Source organism: Dinoponera quadriceps, unplaced genomic scaffold (assembly GCF_001313825.1).
Source record: "Dinoponera quadriceps isolate SergipeBrazil2010 unplaced genomic scaffold, ASM131382v1 scaffold2305, whole genome shotgun sequence".
NCBI classification, from domain to species: Eukaryota; Metazoa; Arthropoda; class Insecta; order Hymenoptera; family Formicidae; genus Dinoponera; species Dinoponera quadriceps.
This window is the reverse complement of record NW_014556411.1, coordinates 918,959-930,793: the sequence shown is the minus strand read 5'-3', so window position 1 is coordinate 930,793 and position 11,835 is coordinate 918,959. Positions and strand designations below refer to the sequence as shown.

Here is an 11,835-nt window from a genome sequence, read left to right as displayed (position 1 = left end):
GTGTGCATTCCTCTGTAACTAATGTAATAATCAACGACAAAGAGACTTTTATACGTCGGCATATATATTCTGGTTGCAATTGTATGTGAATATGTATGAGACTCCCTTATATCTGTGTGTGAAATCTGAGAAGATAGCGAGAGGTGAAAGGATCCAATTTGCTGAAAGACTTGGATTAGAGTGCACGCGAGAGTTTCCATTGGATTCACGTGAGCGAGCCATTTGTAATCCTATTATCAATTGAGTTGTCTCTCGCGTACATGATCCTTCGAGTATAAAAATACCAAAGCAACGCGTTGATTTCGAACAAGCGAATTAAATGTTGCGGAATGCTGTTTCTTTTTATCATTAAAAAGTTTCGACATGTGTAAATGACTTAATGCGATATTTTTGCACCTGTTGCGGCTGATAACGAACTCGGCCAGTTCCCTTTGCAAGTGTTCCGCGATCAATATCTCTTAATTTTATTACCGATATCGATATCTGTTTTTTTCTCATCGAAAATTATTCTTGCCGACAATTTCTGGAGGACTTTTTTTATAGCGATTACTCCAGTAAACAAAGGCATTTCGATTATTTGCACTTTATATCGCAGATAACAACATAATATATTCATTTTGATCTGTTTATAGAAAACTGTATAATAATTTATCAACTACACACACGTATACAGCGAAAAATGATATTTTTAGACACGGTGTCAACGAATCAAATCTGAGATCTTCACGATTTTCAAGATACTACGTGAGTGTATCTCCGTAAGTCGCATGTAATTTATGCTGCGATATTAAGTGTTACTCAAACACGACGGATAATCACGGATGTTTCGATTTTTGTACGTGACCTGGAGGTTTCCCGTCTGGGATGCTATGCAAAGATATATTTCGTTAAGTTATACGTGTAAAAATGTGTAGACTATTTTGTATAATGATTCAATATATGTGTCGTGCGACATACTGATGTCTTTTTTTCTTTATTATCATCTCCCCGTTAGCTTCCCGTACACTTCTGTGATTACATTTATTCCAATGCATTTATTCTCCAGGATATGTTAATGCAATAAAACCGGTGCCGCTCTAATTCATAATATAATCCGTAGGTTCTCAAACTGGCAGAAACAAGAAATCCGCAACGAATCCAAAGGAAGAGAATGTAAGAGGAAGATCTCAGCGAGAAATGAATCATCGAATCGACGTCGATTTGATGTCGACTTGACGTCTATTCAATGTTCATTTCTCGCTGGGATATAGGAAAGAATGGTATTTGTATATAGTCTAAATTTATTTCAGGAGGTAATATTAAAATGAAAAAAGAAATTTCTACATAATTGTTATTTTATTAACTCAAAAAAAGGGATCTCTCAATCAATGCAATTGATAATATCGAGAAGAGAAATAGAAAATTTATTGATATAATTATATCAACATTATTTTGATTAATTTATAACAACTATATTTTATATAATATGTAGTACCTTAGAATAACATTTATTTGCGTCATTATTAATGATCTGTCTACAATCTAGCAATAACAAATCCAGTGATGATATCAAGAAACAATTAATTTTAGCGACTTAAGTTGGAATACTGCTTCATAATTGGTTGCTTCATGATAATCGTTGCGTGACTCTGTATTGAACGCACTCAACATCGATATCTAAGATTAACTGCTTATCGTATGAGGAAATCATTACATGTTATAGTTATTATTATCATATCCTATACATCTTGAATTTATCGACTTTGGAAAGTAAAAGAATTATCTGAATTTCTATGTGTTCAAGTTTCTCAATACTTTTACCGATTGTTACATATATTTTAGAGCATTTAAAATTGAATGTTTTTCAGTGAAACACTACCGAATTTTACAAATTTATTTTTATGTCTAATAAAATTAACTCAACGACTAAAAGAAAATGATTTTTCGTTAAGCGAAGATATGAATAATAAAAATAAAATATAACCTAATAATTAGATTACAATATATTATATGAAATAATATGAAACGCTTGTGCTTGTATGAATTGTTTTGTTAAGTAAAAGTTTATGTAATGTTACAGATTAGATTTGAATTTATCATCATTTTCAATAGAAGAGTGTTTATTTCACCTTTGCACATCGCAATTATCTACTCTCATACATGTTCTCTCTATTTTTTTGTATTTCACCTTATTACACAACATATCATATCTCTGATATGTATGTTATATCTGAGCTCGGCGGTATTCGCGATGATTTGTCTCCGAACCTCGATCAATTTGTATATAGAAGCAAAGTCAGTGGAATAACTGCGGTAAAAGAATAGTAATAAGCAAAAGATACAGCAATTCTATTGTTCCATATTTATAATGCAATATATTATTATTTATCTAGGAACCATCTTGATCGCACACGTCGTATATGATTTGTGTTAGTAGTTAAAAGTGAATCAAGAAGTTGATTCACGTAGTGCGTTCAAATTGTTTTCTCCGAAGCTATTTGAAATAACGAGACATTATTGAATATTTTGACGTTCATTGAGAATAAGTCGATTGTTCTCACCATTCTGCGGGTAAAAATATTAAATTAAGATTATCGAGAAAACCTCAAGAGATATTTGGTATTTCTTTCAAACGTCTCCTCCACGGTACAAGATTTGGTGTCAAAAACAGTCCACTGAAATTTTGTGTTACTTTAACACGGGGAATGTGTTAATTTAACATATGTTAATTTAGCATACCCTGGTAAGATTGAATATGTTAATTTAACATTATATTCATATGCTTTTCAACACATGCGCCGTATTAAAACAATACAAAATGTCAGTGGACCGTTTCTGACACATCATTTTTCACTATGTGATACGAAACATGAAATATTTTCATACATTCTCATCCTTTCGTTTTCCGGTTAAGATCTTCAAACATACATTCCTCGCTCCCAAATGTAGATTAACCGGGAGTGCGACTCATTTCCATAATAAATCGCCTCCGTACACCTTCGTCGAGAAGAATTTCACTCCCCTGTGGAATTAGTCGGCCGATGAAACGTGCGGTGAAAAGAGCCTCCGACGGTTTCTCATCCGATTAACATGGAGAGAGTCAAGTGGTAACCCAAACAGGTGGAGGGCCCAAACAAATACGAAACCAGGCGGTGAGAATCGGCCGCGTGCGTGTCACGGTGCGAGCCTACATGGATTTCATGTCGCTTTTCATTTATGGAAGGATCGATATACATGCTGATCGAGAATGGAAGATGAGCGTCCGTTATATCGTCCAGCTTACTGGTTGCAAGCGTGTGCCTTACGCATCGCTCTTGTGCATGCGGTCGTCTCTTCCAGCGGAGAGGAGTCGTTCAGTGGAGTTTGAGCAGTCGTGACGCTCACATCAGAGGTTCGTACGTCACGCAGGATCTACACTGCATCGTGGCAAGATCGGGATCGATCTTTTGATGCGAGACTTGTACGGCATCACGTGACTCTTCCGACGACAGTTTCCCCGTTCAAGGCCGCGACCATGACCGGATTGCTGCTGTTTGTTTTGGCGATCCTGATGAGCGGCGAGGCGCTCGTGAAATCCGATTATTGGCAAATACGGAAGCAGTTGTTGATGGACGAGCAGCGACGCTCACTAGGCGGCGACTTGGACCTGGGATCCGTCGAACTCAAAGCTAATCAGGTCCTGATGGCGGCCAAGAATCGGGAGATCAACGACGGTTCGATGCTTTCCTTCGTAATCGTGAGCGCGCGATCGACCAGCGACCGACAAGTCGTTAATTTTTACGATCAATAAATGGTAGTCGTACTGAGTGCGTTAAAATCCGTAACTACTTGAATAAGTGAGGAACTTTGTGCCGAGTATGCGCGAGTTACCGAGTAAAGGAAACGTTAGAGGAGAGGAAAGTTTTTAGATCGCTGATTAACCGGTTTGTCCTTACCTCCTCTTCTCTTATTTCTTTTGCACAAAGTTTGGTGGGACCGGGAAACCGATGATTCTACATGAATAAGTAGAGAAAGTGTAGAACAAAATTTGCTCGCGTGAGGCTTCGTTTTCGAGAAAATTGGTCTGCAAACGGAGGAAAATAATGTTGCTGTTGTAGCGAAATTATCGTTGATTCGTACTGCATGCTCGACTTCGCGACTGCAATAAAACATTTGCACACACATAATATCATCTATTTCGAGACACCTTACAAAATTGATTCGCGAGTGTCGTCATAGTATAAAATAGTTTCTCCAGTGTTCTCGAAGTGTTCTTGAATTTATTTATAATATTTATTTATTTAATTTAATTCGAAGATTCTTTAAAAGCCATTTTTATCGCGTGGATCCCGCTATGAGTAAACTCGATTATTCAAAATAGCTTTATCGATATGAGTATAATCAGTATATAAACATACATCCGAAATATATCGTCTGACAGTTCGGTCAGAATTCGCCTGCGTCAGGAAATGCAGTCGGCCGTTTCACAATTAACAGGAATGAAACCGCGTAATTATCAATGGCCTTGTATTACCACGAAACCACATAGCCGCAAGAAACGATGTTATCTCACGTCGCGACGAACGTTGCATCGGGCGATTCGCCAGGATAGAAAGTAACAACATTTATTCACGAGTTTCTCCATTCACGAGATCGTTCTCACGCGAAGACTACCGCGGCTTTTCCCGCAGGTTTTCGTACCGGCGACAGTTTCCTGCCGGCGCGCAATTTCATGGAGGTGATATCGGAAATCGAGAACTCCCAGGTCTTCAAGATCCTGCGCGAGCTACCCAAAGGCGGCATCCTTCACTGTCACGACACAGCCATGGTTTCCCACGAATACAAGCTCCACAATCTCACTTATCGCGACAACCTGTACATTTGCGACGTAAACGGCACACTGAGCGTCAAGTTCTTCGACACTCCCGACAGGAAGTGCGACTGGCAATTGCTGAGCGACGTGCGACAGAACCCGGCGCGGGCTGACGCCATCAATAAGAGAATCGCAAAGGAGATGACGATGATCACGAAGAATCCACGAATAGTCTACGACACCGTCGACAAGGCGTGGAAGAAATTCGTCAGCATATTCAGCTTCATCACCCCCATGCTCGTCTACAGACCCGTCTACGAGGACCAGTTCTACCAAGCGCTCCAGGAGTTTTACGACGACAACGTCATGTATGTGGAGCTGCGATCGACGTTGCCCAAATTGTACGATCTCGATGGCAAGACGTATGGGCCCCTGGAAGTCACGAAGATCCATAAGGATGTCGCTGAAAGGTAAGGCATTTCTAGCAGGGATGATGGTTAAGTTAATTTTTTACTTTTAAGTAAATTAAGTTAAGGGTTACCTAAACACAAAAACTAACTTAATTAAAAATCAAGTTGAAATTAAATTAATTGATTAAAGTTAAAAATTGATTGTGCAAAACCAATTGTATACAGGGTGTCCAACGCGTCCGAAACTATGCAAAATGGATACGACAGATCAAGCTGGAAAATATGGCCGAAGTCATTCTCCAGCGTAAAAGATCAGATTAACTTCTGACTAACTAGTCATTACCGAATCCTGATTTTTAATATTTTTCACTATTTTATGTCTGCACAGAAGAAACAATCCCGTTGATGTGAATTAAATTTTCCGTTGCCTGACCAGGCGAAAACTCGATTATAAAAACGGAAAAATTCCTGTAAAAAATTTAGATAGTCAATTACTCTCAATTGAATTTGAATACAGCTAAGTATTCACACGGATGCTCTCAGTCGTGGTAACAGAGATATCATTTCTCGTCTCTACTTTTCATTTGGTTCTTAGTCAGTTGCAGGAACTGAGATTTTTCCCATATATGTATGTGTGTATGTGTGTATTCCAATTAATCGGCTGTCTCATATTAGATAAAGTTATCCTGACTTTCCGATAAAAGGAAGAATTCTACGAAATAAGTTTTAATTTCTACGAAATAAGTAAATTTTTTTAAGCATTATTATGAAACGTTCTTCTCTTATCGTGGAAGATTTTAACCGGAGAGACTCTAACTGCGGAGACCCGAGTATTACCTTACATAATTTACAGTGGCGTTAAAAAAGAAGTTCTACGTATACGAGCGGATGTAACAGATGAATGCACCGCAGGTTTACGAACGACCATCCCGACTTCATCGGTGTTAAGCTCATATACGCTCCGTCGCGAGCCGTTGACGCCGGACAATTGGATAATTATCTGGAAATAATGGCGCAGCTGAGGAAAGATTATCCGGACTTCGTGGCTGGTTTCGACTTGGTTGGCCAGGAGGACAAAGGGCAGCCCCTCACTACGTTCGCGGACAAACTGAACTCCGCCGATCCGCAGATTCAATTCTTCTTCCACGCCGGGGAGACCAACTGGAACGGGTTGTCCACCGACATGAATATCCTCGACGCTTTCCTGCTCAATACTAAACGTATCGGTCACGGGTTAGTAGCGCTGCTTTTTCTCCACGCGAGCCAAGCAAGAGTCGATAAAAAGATTCAAAGTAAAAAAGTTAGTCGGAGATAACGAGAAGTCGAAGATAAAACTCGATTTACGATTCTATTAATTATGTGTAAAAATTATTCAATGGGACAGCTTACCTAATTGTCTACTTGAGAATTCGAGAAGATAAACTATACGAAGCACGACTCGCATGTCCCTTGGCTCACTTGATTTTATTAAGCCTCGGCTATCTTCAACAGTCATATTGTTTGTATGATGTCAGAGGCGAGAAGTGACATACAGTCAATTGTTTGCAACATATAAATGTACTTTTTAGTTTTCCTAGAAAAATTTAATAGTTTCGTAATCCTGAAATCTGCGAAAAATATGCGGCGAACTGAGGTGTCCGTCCAATATGTCACGTAGAATCGCAAAATAATTCCTGAAACATCCGGTACATTTTTCGGTACAGCCATTGTCAGCTAAATCCATAAATCTGAAAAAATTGTTTTTCAGGAATAACTAAAAAACAAATCTATACAAAGAAATTTACTGCCTATCATATTTATCGTTTCTGACGTCATATTAATATAATTGCCGGAGATAGCCGAATCTTAAGAATAGATTTAATACACAGACGGATTTTTCAAATGTCGATGACTGTACCTTCTCAGATACGCGTTGACGAAGCATCCACTCTTGTGGGACTTTGTGAAACAGCTAGAAATCGCCGTAGAGATCTGTCCGATCTCGAACCAGGTCCTCGGTCTCGTGGACGACATGAGGAATCATCCGGCGGCCAGCTTGTTCGCGTCGGGGTCACCTGTGGTGATCTCCAACGACGATCCCGCGCTCTGGGGCGCGAAAGGACTGAGCTACGACTTTTACGAGGCCTTTATGGGCATCATGAGCGCAAGCTCGGATCTCAGAAGTCTCAAGAAACTGGCGCTGAACTCACTGACCTACAGCAGCATGAACAGCTCGGAGAGGCAGGACGCGATGACTCGATGGAATGTCAAATGGGACGCCTTCGTGGCGAAACTGGCCGAATCGTCCAGTTAAAGATTGTCAGTCAGTTAGGAAAAAACGACAAATCGCGAACTATAGAATGTATTTTTACCTTCTTAGTTTTATTATTGGTAATGCGTAATCGATAATATATAAATATATTTTCAGAATGTGTGTGCCATATATATGTACTCTAATCATAGGTGTAGCCAAGGTGGAGGGGAAGGAGGGATAGGGGCGCTTACCCATATACACCTAAATTTTGGCAAATATTCGTGCATCACGATTACTGCTTTGGAATATCCTTGCCGGTTCACAGAATAATCAGCAGTCATGGTGCATGAATATTCCGAAATGATGACGTCTAATTCGAAATTTCAATGGGACAGCAATGCATCGTACACGGAAAAATGGTGCTCGCGTAAAGAAAAAAAATTGGAAGAATAGATATTTAGGAAAGTTTATTGAAGATCTCTGCGAAGACTGGCTTTAATATAAGTATGCTAATAAGTTTTGCGTGAAAATAAATATTTATCCTCCCTCCCTGATCGACGTCATCTTGGTCTTACGCTCATGATTCTAATAATCATCTCTGATAATTTATCAAAACATTCATTAGATGTCGAGAATATTTCTGGTTACTTGATACCGGATATGATCATACAAGAATATTTTGTACAGTAGGAATATTTTATCTTTTGGGTGTTACCCGGATACCCTGTAGTTATACTGTTATTTTAGACGTTATTTTTTATTGATTTCTCTAACGATAACAGATAACAAGTGGGTTATATAAACTCGTAATTTATCATTCACTTGTTATATTATTTTCTGATTGCCGCGATAATATCCATGAATATGAATGTCCGGTTACCGGACACGATCAGGCAAGAATATTTTATTACGTCGCATTGTTACTCGTGTGATCGATCTCCGTGACGTACTTAGAATGTAGAAAATTGTTATCAGATAAAACTGCTAACGCATTATGTACTTCTCGATTTTACGCTCTTGCGTTCGCATCCGTTCCCATAAAGGTGTGATACCTTTGGACGGTGTATTATTCGTAGAATTAATAGAATCGTCTAAACATAAATCTCTACTACCTCATCTCACGTTCATTAACGACTCATTATCGCATGGACATCTTTTTCCTCGCACATGTCCAGTAAATTGCGCTCAGAGAGGAAACCTGTTATTGTGGCGGCAGATTCTTCGCGAGGATATTACACGGATATGCTATAATTAGATGTAAGAATTATTCGAAATAAATTATATTTCTTTTTTACTACTACGCACGACGCGACGGCTCATTAATTCATGCAGCCTACCGTAGAAAGTTGCGAGCCGAATAAGAGGTCTTGCAGAAATCTGCCGAAATAACATTCACTTCGCATTACTAAAATACATGACGGATGACATTTTAGTCGCATTTGCGTCAACTGTTGTTTAACTATTGTACTTTCATAATGCTCTAGATACAACTATATACACGGGTTTATATACACAAGAGAGAATACTATGTATATATAAAATATATACATATAACTACAAAATATATGATCAAACATGATGCGTACGTTGATTAATTCGATGCGTGCTGCAGAAGATTGAAAGCTGAGTAAGACGTCTTAAAAATCTAAGGAGATTAAATTAAAGTGACATCATTATGATATTTTTTATACGGGTACTTTTTTTTTATATTCGCTCGGATGTTCAGAAAATAGCAATACCAATAAGATCGAACTGTTTGTTATTGATAATGGTAAACTGGCAAAAAACAGTTTTGCATATAAATTCTTTGTGAGTAAATATAAGTAACATATGATTATTTACATGTATTGAGTTTTCGGCTTACCCAAGTAAAGGTGTCCAAGCACAGTGTGAATATTCCATGATAGGAAAACACGAACCCTTTCTGACTGTTTATCATTATGAGCACCATAGATCTGCGTTCTCGCGGCGTCGCCATTGTCCAATTGCTAAAATAAATGGCACTCGCGATTCTTTTGCTCTGCAAACAGGAACCGTATGTTTTCACTTGTACATTAATATGATCCGATATCTTTTTGCAAGATAATCAACGTTCTGCAAGTAACGATTTTAAATAAGTAATTAACCGAATATGTAATTTCGGAATAAGTCTATTCTAAATATGCAATAAGTGATTACATAAATAACTACAATATTTCACTAACCGTTTCACCTTCAACTCAAGCTCATTCCCGTACCAGCAGTAAAAAAATATCTGCAACATTATGCCGCTAAAGTACAATATTAGCGAAAAGAACTCGACGGTAAAGAGTTGTGTCTGCAAGAGAAAATAAGCAGGAGTGAAGAATAAAAGCGAAAGCAAACTATTTAACTACGTGCTTATTACAATATTTAAAGTAATAAATATTTAATAATATATATTTAATAATAATTATAAATACTTAATCAGAGATGAAATCTACATAAATTACGTACAAGAGAAAGACTTTCTGAGAGGTATAATAAATATAAATTCCGTACAAATATTTCTGCGTTTCTCAACCTTCGTAATAAGGAAAATGCTGGTGCAGAAAATGATCAGACTGAAGAAGAAGAGAACCGTCACCGTCCAAATGAATAATGCTCCCACTCCCCTCACAAAAGTGTATATGAGTATATGATGCTTGACGCACTCTTCGATCGACCAGTTCGCCCCCGATCTCTCCCGGAGAGTCTCCGAGGCTGCAAGATCGTCCGTTAATCGGCGACAGATCAACTCGATCTGCCCGCACGCGTGTATCGTCAAGCCGTAAACGAGGGAGTCGAAGGAGACGTTGAGCATCACCGCGTAGAAAATCGCCGCAGCTTGCTGTAGATACGTCGCTGCATATGGAAGCAGTTTCGTGATGGAATATGGGATATATGATTTCAAGGGCAATACTCGTTCCCCTATATTTGCTTCTAAGGCCGGCGCAATCATTAAACCCAGGCCAGTCACATGCGATATTATCAGGAAGGAAAGAGCGCTCCACTTAGCTGTCACGGATCGTTTTGATTTCGGTCATTAAAGGATCATTCGCCTCGCCAGTGCTTGTGTTAATAACAAGATGTGAAAGGAATTCCAAACTGATTATTTAATTTTTTTTTCTTTGTAAAAAGACTCCCTGAGCTGTTGTGCTGATTATAAAATGTAAAAGGAATTTAAAAATGATTTCCCTTCCTTTTTTCTTCTTCCTTTTTTCTTCGTCACCCAGTAAAAAGTGATAATCGCAAGAGTGAAAAAATTGGACTTGGTCGTGCAAAACGGATTTGATCCGAAACACGTGCGTTAGAATTTCGACAATTATTATCCGGTACCTTTCCGACTGTGTGCCTCTATTATCAGCCTTTCCGTGTGATTCCTCGGCTGGCACATTTTCACGCGCAGGCATTCCAGCAGCGCCGACAGTTCGTCCCTTCGCAGCAGGAAGTTGGCGTATTTCAGGCACAACGTTATGAAAGTCGACATCATAAAAAGTCCTTCCGTCACTTCGCTAATGCGATTGCGCATGCGAATCACCTCTATCACCTCGAATATCGTGAACTGGTATATCAAGAGGAGAACTGCGTATCTGCGAGTACCAACAGCGCGATCAATAATCGGTTAGTTGTGCGTTTATCAAGCGTGTTTCGTTCGTCGTATCGTTTATAAATACCTATAGCAAGAATGCAGGAAAGCGAGAACGATGTTCTCCTCTTTCCGCTCCTTCCACGCGCCGCAGAACCACAGAACTTTAAAGTTCACCGGCAGGATGTCCATATTCTCTTGGCGTTATCACCCCCGTGTCGTTTGACCTAATCGTGTTTCAGTCGATGCATATTCTTTTCCGTGTCTCAATAATATATGAGAGCCGAGACACATTCCGTCCGAAAACAACGACAAGAAATCGCCCGCGTCATTCCGGCGCTACCGGCTGCATTAGTAATGACACGCGTGGGACATCATCGAGGGTATTTGAAATTTTAATGCAATCACTGGATGTTTCTTTTCGAGTTTTTGCCCCTTCCTAGTGTGGGGAGAAGGAAAAAAGAAAACCTTTAGCTTCTGCATGCGATATGTTTTCGATATAATGACAAGTTTGTCGTAATAGACAGCGCATGCCGTGCCTACTAAGGTACAAAGTGTACGCAAGGAGGCTTCCTATTAATACTCGATGAAATATTAAATATTGATGTTCTATGCTTCCTATTAATCGATGAAATATTAAATATCTATGTTCAATGCTTCACGTGAATAAAAAAAAGCCACCAGGTGTCGCGAACAAAATTATACCTTTCGATGTGCATATACTTAAAAGTTTTAGTAATCTGGAAAAGAATCGATTTCAATCTATTTCAACTTTTACGTTTGCCTCAGAGATATACGGTCATAAAAAAGAGCAACATAGCATTCTATAATGCGT

General features: G+C 38.9%; 2 protein-coding genes across 4 annotated transcripts; one reads left to right on the top strand and one right to left on the bottom strand.

Moving 5' to 3' along the window:
- Positions 1 to 3,352: 3,352 nt before the first annotated feature.
- LOC106747343 (adenosine deaminase CECR1-like) lies at positions 3,353 to 8,718 on the top strand. Of its 2 annotated transcripts, none has more exons than XM_014624767.1 (4): positions 3,353 to 3,692; positions 4,650 to 5,241; positions 6,094 to 6,414; positions 7,087 to 8,718. In XM_014624767.1, exons 1-4 carry the CDS (start codon positions 3,494 to 3,496, stop codon positions 7,472 to 7,474), a joined length of 1,500 nt encoding a protein of 499 aa, XP_014480253.1. In that variant the 5' UTR covers positions 3,353 to 3,493; the 3' UTR covers positions 7,475 to 8,718. The 2 variants fall into 2 exon arrangements, with proteins under 2 accessions (XP_014480253.1, XP_014480254.1); XM_014624768.1 differs by lacking the exon at positions 3,353 to 3,692 and adding an exon at positions 3,725 to 4,573.
- Positions 8,719 to 8,819: 101 nt separating this feature from the next.
- On the bottom strand, positions 8,820 to 11,384 carry LOC106747344 (odorant receptor 4-like). Of its 2 annotated transcripts, XM_014624770.1 has the most exons (5): positions 11,089 to 11,384; positions 9,957 to 11,004; positions 9,627 to 9,731; positions 9,279 to 9,434; positions 8,820 to 9,059 (listed from the first exon to the last, which is right to left on the bottom strand). In XM_014624770.1, the coding sequence occupies exons 2-5, from the start codon at positions 10,371 to 10,373 to the stop codon at positions 9,006 to 9,008; spliced, it is 732 nt and encodes a 243-aa protein (XP_014480256.1). In that variant the 5' UTR covers positions 10,374 to 11,004; positions 11,089 to 11,384; the 3' UTR covers positions 8,820 to 9,005. The 2 variants fall into 2 exon arrangements, with proteins under 2 accessions (XP_014480256.1, XP_014480257.1); XM_014624771.1 differs by lacking the exons at positions 8,820 to 9,059; positions 9,279 to 9,434 and having other exon boundaries at positions 9,671 to 9,731; positions 10,751 to 11,004.
- Positions 11,385 to 11,835: the final 451 nt, after the last annotated feature.